This window comes from Orcinus orca, chromosome 10 (assembly GCF_937001465.1).
Source record: "Orcinus orca chromosome 10, mOrcOrc1.1, whole genome shotgun sequence".
Classification (NCBI taxonomy): domain Eukaryota; kingdom Metazoa; phylum Chordata; class Mammalia; order Artiodactyla; family Delphinidae; genus Orcinus; species Orcinus orca.
Genome location: NC_064568.1, coordinates 35,056,044 through 35,074,252, shown reverse-complemented (window position 1 = coordinate 35,074,252; position 18,209 = coordinate 35,056,044). Strand labels below are relative to the sequence as shown.

Below are 18,209 nucleotides of genomic sequence, written 5' to 3'. Positions count from 1 at the left end.
ATGTTTCTATGGCCGTGATTTGAGGAGTAGGGGTTTTTGCTGGGCTTGAGCCATTGTCTCCCAGTCATCCTGAGGGTCCACTCTTGTGTCCTAGCCCGTTCCCTGTGTCCTGCCACTGCCTGTAAGGGCACGTCTAATGGCAAAATCAGTGCCTCTACCTTTGGAGACCTTGCTGTGGTACCTTAGTGTGAGACAGAGGGGAGAAACTGGCATCTTAACCCAGGGCCTGCTGTCCACTGTGGGAGCCCAGAAGGACATGGGGGTGCGGGCTGTGGGGGAAGCAGGGAAGGCCCCGCAGAGAGGCCGTGTCCCTGCTGCGCTCTGAGGGATGAGCAGCCTTTGGCTATGGAAGGTTGGCGGGGGAGTGCTTTTTAGGCTGAGGAAATGGCATAAGCAAGGTGCAGAGGTACACATGTTCAAAACCCTTAAGTGCATTGCTTAGTAGAGTAATCAAGGAAAGAAATAAAGCCCCTTAACAGTTGCAGAGCCTCAGAATTCACTGTGCAACCGGTGCTCCAATGCCCAGAAAGCTACGCCGTGTCTCGGGGACGTCAGCATCGTGGCTTCTGCTCTGCGCAGTGATGTCCAAGTGAACGTGCAGGACCAGCTCGGTGCTTGGTCCAGAAAGGCACCTCCTTCCAGTGCCCCCTGGCTTTTCATCGGCTCCTTTGCCAGGTGCCGGGGTGTCCTGTGGAGCGAGGCTTACAGTATTTCCCCAGTTGTCAGAGTCCCAGAGCCTTGACGGATGACGGTTGGAAATGAAGACGTAAATCCCAGGCTGTGGGAACCATGTTGAGGTTTAACTGATTTGAGAAGAGACCCCAAGCCTCCTCCCAAGGAGCACCTTCCCTGCAGCCCAAACCTTCTGGAGGAGCAGTGCTGTCAGGGTTTCCCTGGGGCCTCCCGTGGCCGCCAACCGTTTCCTCCTTGCCACAGCCAGAAACACAGGGGAGAATGGCTCACCTCGGCCCACGTGGTCCTCCTCGCCAGCGAACAGTGGCTGACTTACCACCTGCACACACCAGGTCTGGTCTCTGTTACCTGTTGGCAGGCAGTGAAGTGTGGGCATTGCCACTGTCCTCCCCGAGTGTGTGAGACTCACCCCCGACCCCAGCCCTGCCCTGCCTTCTCTCTGGAAAATGGGTGGGGCACTCGCTCGGGCTCCTGACTGTGTCCACACTGTCTCAGGATGCTAACTCCATCGAGTGTCCTTTTCAGTTGGGTCATGGATGCGTTGGGACAGTTTCTTCCCAGACATTCAGGAATTAACTGACAGTGTGAGAAGAAGCCTCCCTGATGGCTGAGGCTCAGCCTAGACAAAGGGGACTCTTGGAAGCCATTAATAACAGCAGGTGTCTTAAGCCCAACGAAGGCAGGGGTGGGGCCAGGAGGCACGCTGATGTCCCTTCTCTGGAGTTGGCTGCAACTGAGTTTGGTGACTTGGAATTTGGACTGGAGTATTAGGCACATCACCGAACATCTCTAAGCCCCAGTTTCCTTGCCTGCAGGAAGGGGCAAAAGCTATTTGCCCACAGAGTGGTCATGAGGGTTAAATGTTCGATACCTGGTGAGAGTCGTCATAGCCGTCACAGTACTTGCTGCTGCTGTTGTCGTTAAACTCCAAGAAAACTTGACCTAAACAGAATTCTTTTTGGAGAAGTACTAGATCTCTACTCAACCTGAGGATGAGGACCCCTTTTCAGATCATCCCTGTACTTTCATATTGAAGAACTATAAGGTTCTCAAGTGTTGATGGAAAACAGATCTGTTGACTCGGTCACTTTCGAGATATGGTAGCACAGCCTTCTGGCCTTTGAAGTCCATTTCTAGTTTGGTGATGCTTGGTGTCAGAGAACAGATGTCAAATCAGGTGCTTGGAGAGGCACTCACATCATCTTTTCTCTCTGATCTACTGTCTGCATCTGTGGTACCCAACTCTGGCTGTATTGGGTTGGCCAAAAGGTTCATTCGGCTTTTTCTGTAAGATGGCTCTGGTAGCACTTAGTTGTCTTCAACTTCATTCAAAACCATTTTGTTAGACTGTATGTGACCGCTGTCATATCAGTGTGCATTTAAAACAAGACATCAAATTTGGTGAATTTTTGTGTAGCCATTTTAATATTGAAGATGGAAGAGAAAAGCAACATTTTTGGCATATTATGCTTTATTATTTCAAGAAAGGTAAAAATGCAACCGAAATGCAAAAAAAAGATTTGTGCAGTGTATGGAGAAGGCGCTGTGACCAATCGAACATGCCAAAAGTGGTCTGTGAAGTTTCACGCTGGAGATTTCCTGCTAGACGATGCTCCACGGTCAGGTAGACCATGAAGTTGAAGTTGGTAGTGATCAAATAGAGACGTTAATTGAGAACGATCAATGTTATACCACGCGGGAGATAGCCAACATACTCGAAATATCCGAATCAAACGTTGAAAATCATTTGCACAGCTTGGTATGTTAATTGCTCTGATGTTTGGGTTCCACATAAGTTAAATGAAAAAAGGCTTCTTGACCGTATTTCCACATGCAATTCTCTACTTAAACGTAACGAAAACGTTCTGTTTTTAAAACCAATTGTGATGGGCGACGAAAAGTGGATACTGTACAATAATGTGGAACAGAAGAGATCATGGGGCAGGGGAAATGAACCACCACCAACCACACCAAAGGCCGGTCTTCATCCAAAGAAGGCAATGTTGTGTATATGGTGGGATTGGAAGGGAGTCCTCTGTTATGAGCCCTTTCTGGAAAACCAAACGGTTAATTCCAACAAGTACTGCTCCGAATTAGACCAACTGAAAGCAGCACTTGATGAAAAGCGTCCAGAATTAATCAACATAAAACGCATAATCTTCCATCAGGATAATGCAAGACCGCATGTTTCTTTGATGACCAGGCAAAAACTGTTACAGCTTGGCTGGGACGTTCTGATTCACCCACCATATTCAGCAGACATTGCACCTTCGGATTTCCGTTCATTTAGGTCTTTACAAAATTCTCTTAATGGATAAATTTCCAGTTCCCTGGAAGACTGTTAAAAGGCACCTGGAACAGTTTTTTGCTCAAAAAGATAAAAAGTTTGGGAAGATGGAATTATGAAGTTGCCTGAAAAATGGCAGAAGGTAGTGGAACAGAAGGCTGAATACATTGTTCAATCAAGTTCTTGGTGAAAATGAAAAATGTGTCTTTTATTTTTACTTAAAAACCAAAGGCACTTTTTGGCCAACCCGATACGTGACAGTCACCTGGGGAGTGAGGACGCATCCTGGTGCCGTGCCCCACCCCACACTGATTCACTGGTCTGTGGTGGCACCCAAGCATGGCTCCCTGGAGGTTCCAGTGTGACACCAGGGTTGGGGACTCCTGAATGCCAGCACGCTGAATATCACACTTGGAAGAAGACAGAAGGAGAGATATTCCTTCCTTTATGCCTGTCTGGTAGCTACGGTGACAGGTAGCTCTGGCTTCGTGCGTCCACAGATTACGTACAACGCCATTTCCCTAAATTTCCTGATAGAAAGCTGGTGTTACACAATTAACTGAATGGACAAGATTCCCTTGGAAGTTAGTTCCTCAGCTTTTGGGAAATTTTCAAGGATAATTTATTTAACTTTTTGCTGAGCTTCAAGTTTCTTAAGAGGCGCTGCCGAATCTCAAAGTGATGTTTTTAGACGTATGCAGCTGTTTCTGAGTTAACAATGGAGTTTTGCTGGGACCATTAAAATCTGAAAGCCTGAAATTCTATTTTAAACTCTTCTCATTGTCAGCGATTAGTTTTTTTAAAAAGTAGCATTAAAAATGTAATCCTTTTCAAGGAAGCTCATTCTAAAATTCGGGCCAGAAAAGCAAGGCATTTTACTGTGGGAACTATGAATGATCAATAATCCCTGTAAGTGGGAGTATTTGCTGCCCAAAGAAAGAGAGGGGAGGATACCTGAAACTCCAGCTCTGACCACTGGGGAGAGCCTCTGTCTTCTGTTCATCAGATCAGCTGTCCTGGAGGCTGTGAGCGTTGTTGCTGCCCGCCTCGCACTGGGAAGCTGCCCCCTCAGTGTACAAGGTTGTCATAGCTGGCACCCCCCTGCTGCACATGCCACCTTGATGCCTTTGACTGCAATGTTTGATTTGCAGGGTGGGCAGAAAACCAGAGATGCCGTAGCTGTTTGCAAGCACAAGGCGTGGGAATTTATTGGTCCTGTTTGAAAGGTTGTGTCTTCAAATTTTGATTTCTAAAACTGCTTTCAGCACAGTCAGACCGCCTCAGGGTGCAAGTTCAAAATGGGAACCATTCAAGTAAAAGGTGTAAGGCAAACGGCAGCAGTTAGAGCTGCATATGGTGAACATGCATCCAGGACAGCCGCCCTCTCTGGAGAGGGCCCGGTGCTGGAGTTACGGCAGACACCCGCTCCCCTGGGCAGTACTGGGAGCCGTCGTCTGCCCGGGGCTGGCCTCACAGGAGCTGGTGGGAGACGGACTTGGGGATGGTTGCCCCACCATGATAAGGAAGGCGGGCACTCCAGCCAGGTTTGTGGAGTCCCGACTCAGGGTGGTGTTTGTTTTTAATATACTTTGATTACATAAGCAATGTTTGCCCACTGTAAGAAATTCATATAATATCAAAGTTTAGAAAATAAGACCATTCTCTCATCCCTCTTCTTAGAGGGGAGCAGGTGTGGCAACGGGGGCCTGTTCTTTCCGGCCTCATCTGTGCACACGAGAACCTGCATTTGCACAGACAGCACGCTCACTGGTCCCCACCGTTAGATCGACCAGCACAGATGGTCCTGTAACTTGCCCCTTTCACTGAACCGTGTGCCGTAGACATCTTTCTGTGTTTTTTTGGACAACATTTTGGCTATTTTCAATAAGTGGCAGTTTAAATCTGCCGCAATGGACTGGGTAGTCTATAGGGCACGTGGAGGCTACAGCAGTTGTCAGAGTTGGAGTTTTATGCTTGTTTGTGTGATTGTCTGGTTGCTCCCTTCCTCTGCCACGAGACTGGGAGCTCCGTGGGGGCAGGAATGGGGTCTGCTTCTATTCTGCACGGGGTGGCTGGCCCCTGGCACAGTCTTTGTCACACGTACAAGCTCGCAGTGGTTACTTGTTGAATGAAATAGCACCAGATAATCTCTGTCACAGGCTTCCTCTGTGCCAGACACTGCTCTAAAGGCAGTGGGTACGTGAGTCTGTTACTCCTCACACAGCTCTGAGACCAGAACTTGACAGAGGAGGAAGACGAGTAAGCAGCCTCCCGGGGCCGCATGCCTGCTAAGTGGCAGAGCTGGGATTCCAGCCAAGGTTTTGCCACAGTCTGCCTGTTCGCCGCCACTCATCCCCCCAAATGCAGCAGTTGTGCGACCACCCGTGCCCTTCGTCCCATGGGAGCGATTACCAGGAAGGGTTTTGCTGGGGCCCAGAGGAGGCCCGTTTCAGAAATGGACGTGTTATGCCGAGCGGTACCACTTCCCGTTCCCACCAGCCGTGCGTGCAAGTTTCCCCCACGCCCTTGCCCACCCGCCATTCCTTTCGCTGCCCTTGCACTGCCCAGGGGCGTGTGGCCTCTACACCAGAGTGGCCATTGTATCACAGAGCTGCGTGGGGCTGGAGACCCTAGAATCATTTTCTTGTGACCCACTGGCCACAGGGGAGTTGTCATGGTTGACTACGCCCCGCCAATGCTTGTATCGCTGTATTTCACCATATTTACAATTCACCTCTTAGAACAACTCTGTGAAGTGCAGGTCCAACTGTTATTAGCCTGTTACAAGTGAAGAAACTAAGGTTTCACCTTCGTACCACCATCAGGTACCACGTCCCCAGTCATTCAGCCAGTAAGTGGCAGGGCTGGGATTAGACCTGGTCTGTCCAGGTCCAGAGACCACCACTTGAACCCCTAGTGTCCTGCCTCATATAGTGATGCTGGCTGGACTCACAGAGCCAGTCGGCACCCAAGACTCCTGCTGAAGTGCCCTCTCCCTAACGCCCTTCTTACAGGGGAAGCCAGACCTTGGGAACCTTTGTCCAGAGTGGGTTAGTTGGTTGTTTATTTAGGACAGGTTTTCGAAGACCGGCGTTATGTATACTAGCTACAGAAGGTGCACGTCCGCTCTCCCCGTCAGACCCTGAACTATAGGTTTCTCCGTGCAAGGGGGGTAGTTTTGGGGTTTGTGTATCAGAGCCCGTGGATGGGGCCACCTCTGGCGTCTTCGGGCCTGCTGGCATCGCTGTTGCTGCTCTCTACTGAAGCATAATGGAATTGCCTGTGTTCCACCCAAGGGGTCACATTGGCCGACCTACTAAAGGAGGATAAGAAGAAAAGGAGGTTTTGCGGCTTTCGCCAACACAGGGCTAAAGATCACGGTAAAATGCTGAGATTGAACTTTCTCTTTGGGAGACTCTTCTCCCCAGACTTCTGATGCCTTTTCCTTACACACGGGCATGGTGTGAGGTGCATGTGCTGTGTGCTGTGTTTGTAAGATGCCTATGTTTTCATTTGATTTCTTTGAAACTTGGCCGTGTTGTTTTCCTCTTGTCTTTCCCCCAGATGTGTGACTTAGCCAACATAGCACTGCAGTTTCCTCTGTTTGAACTGTACCTTTTAAAGAAGCAGCTGAACCAACTCAGAAAATTTATTTAATTCCGCACGAATATTCTTAGACTGGAAGACAGACTTTTTAAACACTTTCCCCCAAATGATGCTTTTCAATCTAAACTGTTTGGAAATTCCAATGGTGTTATTTGATTGATTTTTTTCTTTTCCAGGTTACATGTTTCACATGGCCTCTGGGTCTTCCAATCTCTGGCTGGTTTGCCCAGGACCAGGCTAAAGCTAGTAGTGTCAGTTTCGAGAATGAAGTTAAAAGCAGACTTCTAGGATGCTACGATTTGGGGGCCCTTGCCTTTACAAGTGGGAATGGGGAAAGGGCTTATGTAGGAAACAGCTGAGTATCTATCTGTGCTCTAGACTAATGCTTAACATAGCCCCTCATCAGAAGCCCTGGGGTTGGCGTCAGGACCATCCCCATGCAGGGCAGTTATGCAAACAACTGGTGTCCTGCCCTGCCTGCCCGAGCCACCCCTGTGGTCCCACAGCAGCACAAGGCTTTGCCTGTGCACTCCTGGTTAGTGTCACCGAGGTCAGCCCTGGCCAGACGACTTTGGAGGAGTCTGTGTGAGAAAATTCAGACTTAGGGACACAAAGCCAGCCGCCAGGAGAGCAGAGGGTTCACGTTGCCCTGTTTGCTGAAGCGTGGTCTCAGCCACTCGTGGGAATGCTGAGCGCAGCGGTGATGGGAACTGGACTTGAACAAGTCCTGGATGGGCCGAATGAAGGTTGTATTAGATTCCTAACTCCCTTCAGAAGGCGCGGAAGTGGGAAGGGACACTGAGTGTGAGATGTGAGCCCTTCGTCACTCTGAGAGCACGTGGTGGCCCCGAGAGGAGGAACTTGCCTGGGATTGGGAGCAGGTCTGGGGGCAGAGACAGAGCTGACTCTCGCAGCTTTAGCGCCCGCAGAGTTTGTGAAGAAGCTTGGTGCGGCTCTGAAGGCCTCCGCAGGAAAAATGGGCTTCAGCTAAGCAGGAAATACTGTGATGGCCACGAGAAATAAGTTTTCAAAGACTGACGCCTACCAGCTCCGGTGGGCCATCACGAGCAGATGAGTGGTTCCCGTCCTAGGGGAGCAGAGACCCCTCCTTGGGCACATAGATGCCCACCGTCCTTAGCGGGGGCTTGGGCCTCGTGGCTTTTCAAGGATTCTTGAGGCTTCTGGGTGAGCCTTGAGGTCTGCAGGAAGAGGAAGCAGCCTAATGTTTTCAGGAAACTTTCTGTATTTTGTTGGGGTCGGGGGGTCTTTTACTGACTGAGCTCCCTAGGAACCCTAAAGAAGGCCCCTGGCATTCCTGGTGGTGCCGGTGCGGTCGGAGCCCTTGTCGGGATGCCGTGTTCCCCATGTCGCTGGTCATACAGAAACAGTTGCTCTCAGGGCACGATTCTTGCTTCAGACACAGAAACCTTGGTCTGGCCTTGGCCCACATTCTCCAACACGAGCCTGGCTTCTTTACAGCAACGAGAGTCCGTTACCCTGTGACGGCTGAGCGCGTTACCACTAGCAAGCACAGGCAGATTCCTCCAGGGGATGTCGTGGCACTGCCCGTGCTTGTCATGAAAATAAGATAAAAACACGAGATCTTGCCTTTGGAGCCCCTGTCCCCAAGGAAGGCAGCCATGATCCTGCCACTGCTCAGCTGTCTAACCTCACCACCACCCCCTGCCTTTGAAAGGAAAGAGTGAGAAGCTTTAGGCTGCTGGGGTGTGGAGGGAAGTGCTAGAAGAGACCCGTGAGAGTGCAAGAAAGCCTGGCCCGTGGAGAACAGGGGAGCGAGGGTCCTAGAGGCCCAGGACATGTGTGAGCGAGGCTGTCCCAAGAGGAGGCTGGCGAGCTCCAGGCTCACTTGGCAAGGGTCCCCGTGGTTCCTGGCCCCGTGGCTGGCAGAGGTCTCTCGGGGGCTGCTCCCTCCTGTGCTGTTCCACTCTCCAGGGCGCTCTGCCCGGAGGTGACTTGGACCCAGTTCTCATGGGCCAACTGCTGGCCTCCTGGCCACCCTCCTGAGGGGTGGGCAGCAGCTTCCCAGTACTGCTCGTGTCTTGCTCTCCTTGCTGAGCTGTGGGGGAATGCAAGGGAAACCCCCTTGCTGCTGGGAGTGAAATCAGACAGGCTGTGGGTGTTTCCTCTTTACAGCAGTTCTGTCAGGTCAGAGGTAAATTGGTCTTAGAGGTGCAGTTGCCCAACAGCTCATTTATAGATTCGGTAACTAAGCCCCGGGAGGAAAGGGGACTTGTCCCCGTACCACCGATGGCAGAGACCGAGCTTCTCTGACATCTGTCCTAGAGGCTTTGGGCTCGGTAGCCTCCGTCGCTCAAGGAAGTTAGTCTGAGATTTTGCTGTGCCTGTTAGTAGTGAACATAATTTGGGGGCTGCCTATTTGGACCCACACAGAGGCTCATTCAGACCCCTGAGCGTGCGTACCCATGCACGTGTGCATGCGTGTTCTTGTGTGTTGACTTCCCTCTGAATTCACAAACCAGGCAGATATAGTTGAGAATTACGTCGTCCTTCAGAGAGAAGGTAGATAGAGGAATGTTGACACGTTGGTGAGGATGGTGTTGTGCTAGCCTGAGAAACAGCGTGTTTCCCTGGTTTATTTTGTGTGGCATTACCCATGATGGCGTCCAGGCCCTACAATTAGATCCTAAAGAGAAATAGTGTGACCCGCTATCCACAGAGAGTGCTCCTAGCGGGGGCCGAGCCCAGGCTGCCTGGGTGGCCCTGGCAACTCTCACTTGCAGTCCAGGGTGTGCTGGGCTCCTGGCTGCCTGGCACCATCCCCTCGCCGACAGCAGCACCTCTGGGCCCCTTCTCAGCGCGCACACACTCAAAGCCTGAGGGTCTGCCCTGGAGCTCTCCCCAGAGATCCCAGTACCTGGAATCAACTGCAAAGCATAGGCCCTGAGCTACCCCAGATTTTCCGCAGGCAGATTGCAGGGCAAGTCAGCATCCTGGCACAGGCGACAGGCTTGTTCTAGTGCCTGGTTTCAGCTGGAGTCATTGAAAAGTGTTTTCAAATTCATGTTTTAAAAATGAAAACTTCCTCAACAAAGCTCTAAAGTTTCCTGAAACGTGTAAAGGAAAAGGACTAATAGCCTCTCTGCATGCAGATGGCCCCGGCTTCTTCTGCAGGAGGATCTGGTGCCTGTAGGTCTGAGGGGGTCTCTCTGTTGCAGCCCTAATTAGGCCTAGCCGCTGGTCAGCAGTGAATGCTGACTCCCTGCTCAAGGCGACAGAGAGGTCACCCTGAATGGGGCAGATCTGATGCTGCGGCAGCCGGTTAGGGAGAGGGGCACATGTTCTGGTAATTCGTCCTTGGGTTTACTTACTTGGGCTTTTATAATTCTTTCTGTTTGCATTTTTATGAAGTCCCAGTAGTCCCCGTGCCACCTGCATTTTTGTACTCCCCACATTTGCTGGGCTGATCTCCTGGAAGTGGTCTGGCTAATTAGGACCAGACAGCAAGGCTGGTGGGTAACACGCTTGCTTGGTTTTTGGAACTTTTTGATTTATGGAGTTTTAAGTATATGCCCATACACATACCAACATGTACCAATACTGAAACATACACCAGTGTATTGAAGGATGCACCAGAGCCACACGGGTGGTGTGGCACGGTGGCAGGGGCTCAGGAGAGCTTTCTCCTCACACATCTGAGCTGCGTGTCCCAAGGCAAGTGGGTCAGTTCTCTCATCTGTGAAATCACAGCGTTTGTTCATGTCATCTCAGAAGCCCCTTCCAGTTCTAACAGTCTGTGATTCTCCTGTCTTGAGTTTTTAAAACGTAGATGGGATCCTATTGGGGCTAAGTGAAGTGAAATCCATAGCAATTTATGAGCACTAAACAAATGAATGCCTGGTGCAAGTGAAGGGTGAAATGCTTTAATGTACAAACAGGCTCCTTGGTTATGCCCACTGGGCCCTGTGTCTTCTATATGTCTGGAAAAGGAAACACTCCTTTGGCTGCAGGGAGAGGCTGGAGTGGACGGGAAGGGTGCCAGGGCCCCGGCCAGAGCCTGGCTCCTCGGCCTGGGGGGGAGGGACTGGATCCAGATCCATTTCCAGGACCAAATGAGGTCACCACGTTCTGGAGTGGTCACTGCTCTCTTCCCCCAGCTGCCCCTTCTTCTCCTCCTCGTGAGCCCTAGGGACGTGATTCTGGAACAGATTTATTTATTAGGGACCTATGGCTTTGTAGGTGTCAGTGATGCCAGAAAAGTTGCTGTCCATACAACAGGCTAAATGAGAAATAACTCAGTTTAAGACAGAAAAGATACAAACCACGGGTGTTGGCCGAGGCTGGTTCAGAAGTGCAGAAGGCTGTTCAAAAGAGAATCCTCTGTGCAGTAGTAGAAGTGGGCAGGGCGAAGTGACACTGGATTTGGACCAACTAGGGAGTGTCGCCTTGCTTCCAGGGAGCTCCAGGAAAGCTTTTCTGAGATGATGGATTCATCATTTATGGGCCTCACTGATGGCCCGACACTGCAGACCCACTCTGTATCTCACCTCGTACAGTTCTGCCAACAGCCCTGTGAGGTTAAGTACTCCCCAGTTTACAGATGAGAAAATGAAGCCTTGGAGTTGTTCGGTCACAAGTGTGGGGTTAAACTTAGACCTGGCCAACCTGAGAGCCCGCCTTAACCACTGTGCCATCCCACCTGAAGGATGGAGCCCGCCTGGCAAGCAGGAGGATTCTCTCCACCAGTGCAGCCTCAGTTTCTGCTTGGGGAGTTCGGTTTTATTTCATATCTCCCCACCCCCACCCCTAGTCCAGGGAGCAGCTTGTACATTTCATTCACTAGTAGTTGGCCTAGAGCCAGAAATGCAAAATGATGTCCCTCCCCGCCCCCTGCCCCCCTTCCCATAGGCAGGGTGGTGTAATTTATCTGTTTGGATCCGATCATTTGAGAAACAAGCTTTAGCAATGAAATGCAGCAACTCTATTGATGTCATCATGGGAGTAAAAAGCCACAAAGCTTTCGCCCGTTCAGGAGAAGTTTGCTCTTTCGGAAATAGTGACTGAAGTTACGGTATGGTTAACAGTGGTTAGTATTAGAACCATGAAGTGGCAAACTGTTAGAGATGGAAGTGACCCTCAGGAGTCTAGAGGTAGCGTCCCCACTTCACAGGCAGGACACTGAAGCCTGAAGAGAGGCGGGACTGCCCAGGGCAGAGCCAGGACCTAACTGAGGCCGAGGGCCCTCACCCACCCGCCCCACCCCCGCCCCATGCTGCTCTCAACTTCTGTCCTCTCAGTGGTGGCACTAAGCACCAAGAAAAGCATTCCACAAAGACGACTCATGCTCACGTTTGTAAGGGTCTCCCACCATGCTTTTCTTTGTACGGTTCCTGAAGATAAGGGTGACCTGTAGGAGGAACCTCTGACAGTGAACTTGGCTGACTCAGGATTTTTTGCTCTTTCTGCTGAAGTCAGAGCATGGAACAGTAATGGAGGAGTGAATTGCATGAGCAGCCTCCTGTGTGTGTGTGTTTCTATCTCTCCATGGAGCTTTTTGTTAAAGGTTTTCCTGTGACTGGATTGTGGGCTTTTTTTTCTTGCGGGCGGGCGGTGTTTTTGTCTGTTTTTTGCATGGAATGGTGAAAGAGTGAATCAAAGTTTGTAGCTGGTTTCTTTCGACCTAACTAAGGAAGAAAAAGGTTATTCTGTGAGAATACCAGCTGTGTTATATGGGTCTGTAATGATCATTTTGTCTTCACTTTTGAAACCTTTGCCTAAATGTGCCTGGAGGTAGCTATTGAGCCCCACCCCTCGCAAGCAGGCTCAATTCCCTGGGTGCTCACAGAAGGGAAGGGGTCTTCTTCGGTGCGTCAGAAAAGATGTTTCTCAGCTCTCTGGGCCCTTCGAGTCAGGTCTGCGTCCATCCTTGCCATTCACACCCTGTCTTCCCGCTGAGCAGGGTCCGCAGGCGTGCACTGCACAGACAGAGCTCGCTGGTCCCGCACCTTCACCCTGCGTGCCTGAGCTGGTCTCAGACTCCGCCCCACAGCACTCCAGGCTCCACTGCCGGGTTTTACAGCTGAAACCAAGGCGTCCTTCCTAAGAGGAACCATATGGGCAGAGCTTGCAGGGGGAAAGGGTTTCCTGTTGGCACCGTTAGGTCTATAAAAACCATAAGGTCACTGCAGTTCAAAGTTATGCATCAAGGAATAGAAGAAGTGCATGGGTTCGGGTGATTCTCCTGTGTTTCAACCTTTGACCACCTCTCCTAACCCCAGAGCAGAATTAGTCGTTACCGCACTTGCTCAGACCCCTGCGGTAGCTCTTGTCACAGTAGATTGAAGTCCACCGGGGGGCTGCCTCTCCCACGGGCCCTCCAGGGCAGGTGCAGAGCCCAGTCCCTCTCTGCGTCCCGCATCTCCTTTGCTGCCTGGTCTCCAGCACACGTCCGTGATGTTTCTAGGGTTGAATCAAGTGGAGGAGAAAAAACACCCGTGTGCCAGATGGTGGCTCTGGGTGGGTCCCAGGGCCACCTGACACTAGCAGGTGCATTTCAACATTTCTTCCACTTCTGCTCAGGATCGTGCTATGGGGGAGGGAGATGTGCCCAGAGACCCTGGTAGCACTGGGACCACAGGCAGCTTTGCCTTCTGGTCGCTGGTTGAGAGAAAACCTTCTTCTCCCCATAAGGCTACTTCTTGGTGCGCTAGTGCCGGTGTCTTTGGTCGGCACCTTCTGCATCTTGGCTTCACAAGCTGGGCAGAAGAACATCAGATAGATTAACGGAAAATGAGTCAAATTCTTAATTTTTTAGAGAGATTTTATGCTTGGTACCTTCATGCACTCCTCCCTCTATAATACCTCCTCTCCTTCAGTATATTTAAAATAAGAATTTGTGAAATATTAGGTTTGTTTACAGATTTTCTAGAGTACTTCTTGTTGGGACAAGAAAAGATGTAGCTGTAACTGAGATGTTTTGATGGCCTCTCAGCACAAACCTGGAAATCAGACGAATAAGCTGGCGCCAGGCACGGCGGCAGGATTCAGTTTGGTCCCCAGGCTTCTTCTCTTGGGAAGTTGGATGGGCAGGATCTCTTCCTGTCGGGGGACTATGTGGGAAGTCCTCGGCAGATCACGGAAATGAGGGCTCCCCGCTGTGGAGGCGCCTGGCTTCTTGGCATTTCCTTTTGCCAGTCAAACCCCTGAGGACCCTTCATCACCCTCCTCGCCCTCTTGCCAGATTCCCCAAGGGTCGGCCTGGAGGCAGAGATCACATCTGTCCCGTCCCCGGGCGCACAGTGCATCCGTGGTACCACTTAAAGCGTTTCTTCTCCCCACAGCCAGCATGCCCACCAGTGAGACGGAGTCTGTGAACACGGAGAACGTGAGTGGGGAAGGCGAGAACCAAGGCTGCTGTGGGAGCCTCTGGTGAGTGGGGTGGGAGGGGGGGTGCCCTGAACTCTCAGCTCCTCCTGGCTTCTTAGAGAAGCAGATATGAGGAAGACACCCAGATTTCAGGGGAGCCCTGGAGCCATGGCCTCAGGTGCAAGAGGGGTGGGGCGGGCTCACCCTGGACCCCTTGGTCCTTCCCCTAGCCCAGATGCCCCAGACCCCCAGCATTTCCCCTGCCTCTTCCCTCAGAGCGGTCTGTCCCACTGGGGTGGAGCCTGCCGCGGGCTGAGCCAGGTAACCCAGCAATTCCCCTGTGTCTACTAGGTGCTGGTGGAGAAGAAGAGGCACCACCAAGGCCGGGCCCTCTGGGTGTCGGCGGTGGGGGTAAAAGGCCTGATTCTCTGAGCCTGGTGCTGGCGTCAGTGCTTTGAAGGGCTTGTATGGCAGAATAGAATGTGCTACGTGTTTAAGTTTCCTTCACTCACGGGGTCTCCCCACCTCACGTATAGTGGCTGGATAACAAGACCCTGCCCTCCTCGGCTCACGCACTTTGTCTGGAGCCCTGCACCACCCTCTCCTAGCCGTGGAGGATGCCGTCACTTTAACACCCACTGGCTTTTTTCTAGACGAGCTGGGCTGCAGCAGCGGGTGCACCAGCAGCGTGCAGTGTGCAGAGCATCGCCTGCTTTGGGGGAGGCCCGCGCGGTTTTGTCTGCTTTCTGCTGGTGTCCTTTGGGTCTTATGTCTGTTGAGTACAGGCGTCATTTTTAAGAGAATCTGATCTCCTTGGCAGAGGTTCATAAAAATGATGTGTTCGGAGCAGGAAACTCAACCGTTTATGGAGTAGATTTGCCTCCTCTCTCTTGCTCTGCCCTCCTACGATAGCATGAAGTAGGCGGGGAATGGGTCTGCCTTGCCACTTTACAGATGCGCACACTGAAGCTCCAGCAGGTGCGCTGCTTGCCCAAGCTCCCGCAGTGAGTGACGAGCAGAGCTAGGACTCCGAGCCCAGGGCTCCTTTTGCTGTAGTAGCAGCAGCATGTGCTGCTGTTGAGATGCGAGGCTGAGCTGTGGGCGGGAGAGGGCCTGCTGGCTGCAGTGTGAGGAGTTTGGGTGAGGGGAGAAGAACCCCTGGCATCACCACCTGTGCCAGGGCTGCTCAGGCAGCTAAGAGTCTTCTCTTGCTTGGCCCCCTGCTCGGCGCTCACCCCAGCTGGCCCGCTGCGGGAGCCGGGGGTGCTGGATCCAGGCTTCCGTGCATGGCTTTTATGATATCTCTGCTGAAATGTGGGGGGAGCGTAGCCTCAAGACTTCCTAACAGGAATCATATTCTTTTTTGTCTTTCTTTCAGTCAAGCCATCTCAAAGTCCAAGCTCAGGTCAGTATCTTCTTTCTGTACTTAAGCCTGTGTGGGTTTTTTATGTGCAGACTTCCGAATTTTACATAGAGTTGCTCTAGACTTGGTGTATCACTCTGTGGGCACTAACATTCATGTAGAAGATCAATCTGCCCAGTAAACAGTAAGTACCTGCCTCGGAGAACAGTGTAGTAGGTGCCAAAGATCTCTCCCTCCAAAACAGACAGACCAATAAGATGCAGCAATGAGCAACGTTGTGCCTACTCATCAACCCTTTACATCCCCTCCCAGCGTCCTTTGTCTAAGAGAGATACTTCCTGTCCCTTCTCTGCTTAAAGCTTTTCCATGGAAGGAAGTTCAGGAGGTCTTCTGAGTTGCTCGTAATGTTCTCTTTCTTGCTCTGGGTGCAGGTTACACAGTCTGTTGGTAAAAACTCATTGAACTGTATACCATGGTTTGATACTTTTCCATATAAGTATTATTTTTCAGTTAGAAATAGTGTTTTACCACTATATACAAAACTTAACTTGAAATGGAATAGAACTACATGTAAAACTTAAAACTGTAAATATTCTAGGGCTTCCCTGGTGGTGCAGTGGTTGAGAGTCTGCCTGCCGATGCAGGGGACACGGGTACGTGCCCCGGTCCAGGAAGATCCCACATGCCGCAGAGCGGCTGGGCTTGTGAGCCATGGCCGCTGAGCCTGCGCGTCCGGAGCCTGTGCTCCGCAACAGGAGAGGCCACAACAGTGAGAGGCCCGCGTACCGCAAAAAACAAACAAACAAACAAAAAACTGTAAATATTCTAGAAGAAAACATAGGAGAAAATCTTAGTGACCCTGGCTTAGGCAAAAGTTTCTTGGGTACAACACCCAAAGCACTGGCCGTAACAGGAAAAACTGATAAATTGGACTTCATCAAAATTAAAACTACTGCTCTTTGAAAGAAAAAGATCAGCTGTAGACTGGAAGAGAAAATATTTGCAAAACATAATTGATAAAGGACTAGTACCCAATATATATAAAGAATAATGTCAGTAATAGGAAAACAACCCAATAAAAAGCAGACAATAGATTTTTAATAGGCATGTAGCCAAAGAAGAGATAGAGATGGCAAATAAGCACATGAAATGACCATTGGTCATTAGGAAAATGAGAATTAAAATCACAGTGAGATACCATGACACATCTATAGAATGGATCAAATTGAAAAATCTGGCAATCCCACGTTTGACAGGGATGCAGATCAATGAAAATTCTTATCATTGCTCCATGTCACATGACACAGCCATTTTAAAAGCAAGTTGGCGGTTTCTGATAAAGTCAAACGTATATTTACCATATGACCCAGCAACCCCACTTCTAAGGTGTTTATATAAGAGAAGTGAAGATAGGTATCTACACAGGAAAAATTTTTTCATGAATGTTTATATTCATAAGCATTATATGTGTATAATTTATAAATATAACATTTACATGTTTATTTAAAATTGCCAAACGCTGTAAATAACTCACATGTCCATCAAATGGTAAAGGGCAGACACATTATAATTCATCCCTATGATGGACTAAAACTCAGCAACAAGAAAGGAAAGAACTACTGAGAGGGCTTCCCTGGTGGCGCAGTGGTTGAGAGTCCGCCTGCCGATGCAGGGGACACGGGTTCGTGCCCCGGTCCGGGAAGATCCCACATGCCGCGGAGTGGCTGGGCCCGTGAGCCACGGCCGCTGAGCCTGCGCGTCCGGAGCCTGTGCTCCGCAACGGGAGAGGCCACAACGGTGAGAGGCCCGCGTACCGCAAAAAAAAAATAAATAAATAACTACTGAGAGATCAACAACACAAATGAATCACAAATGAATTTTTACTAAGTGAAGGAAGCCAGTCTTAAAAAGCTGTATTTTGTATGATTCTGTTCACAGGATTCCGGATGACGCAAAATAATAGAGAAAGAGAACGAATCAGTGGTTTCTGGGGCTGGGGTGAGCAGAGTGGATTAACTGCAAAGTGCCATGAAGGAATTTTACTGAGTGATGGCAATATTCTACATCTGGATTGTGGTTACAAACTGTAGAACTAAATAGAGTAAATTTTACCATACGTGAATTAGATCTCAGTAAACCTGACTTAAAAAAAAGGGACTTCCCTGGCGGTCCAGCAGTTAAGACTCCGCACTCCCAATGCAGGGGACACAGGTTCAATCCCTGGTCAGGGAACTAAGATCCCACATGCTGTGGGGCGCGGCCAAAAAAAAAAAAAAAGAAAGAAAAAAAATTAAAAGCCCTTTCATGGACTTCCTGTTGCCAGAGGGCATTTAAATTCCTTCATAATTTGGCCCCCAGCTCACCAAAACATGGTCTCATGTTTTGACACCCTTCCCAGACTCTGCACTTTGTTATTCTGGACTGCTTTCAAGCCATCAAGTGTACCACACAAGTCTCTTTGGGGGAGCTGAGTGGAGTGCCCTGCCCGCTCCCCCTGGCTAACTCTTGCTCAGCTATCGAGAGCCAGCCCAGACCTCAGCTTTTTGAAGAAGCCTTCCCCGACTCTTCCAAAGATCCCTTGCAGCTCCCTTCTCTTTGCTCCTGTACCCAGTACCCTGGGTGTAACACTTGGTGTGGATTTATAACTACCTGCCACAGCCCGGTATACTGTTCAAGGACAGGGGCCATGGACCATGCCTTCACCTCCACGTGCCTAGTGCCGGGTTTGTGGGGATGAGACAGTCCCCGAGATTTGGGAGACATCTGTGACTTGTCACTGCAGCGTGAATAGACCCACCAAGGCTGGATCTTGTTCAGGCCGCCTTGCTTATGTGTACTGAATTATGCATCACAGGAGAAACCCAGTCTTGTGGGGACAGTTTTTAGTGTCCTCAGTGGACTTCTTCTATGCTGGTT

General features: G+C 50.4%; 1 protein-coding gene across 14 annotated transcripts in view; it reads left to right on the top strand.

Annotated features, from left to right (window-relative positions):
* Positions 1-18,209, top strand: part of CACNA1D (calcium voltage-gated channel subunit alpha1 D) — a 318,762-nt gene that overhangs the window by 214,000 nt on the left and 86,553 nt on the right. For 9 of the 14 annotated variants that reach the window (XM_033424608.2, XM_033424607.2, XM_004267920.4 and 6 more), the window contains exons 10-12: positions 13,906-13,993; positions 14,282-14,341; positions 15,309-15,335. In XM_033424608.2, coding sequence (XP_033280499.2) covers positions 13,906-13,993; positions 14,282-14,341; positions 15,309-15,335 — 175 coding nt within the window. The remainder of the gene's footprint in view (positions 1-13,905; positions 13,994-14,281; positions 14,342-15,308; positions 15,336-18,209) is intronic. The other 5 variants (XM_004267921.4, XM_049715246.1, XM_004267922.4 and 2 more) reach the window with 1 other exon arrangement.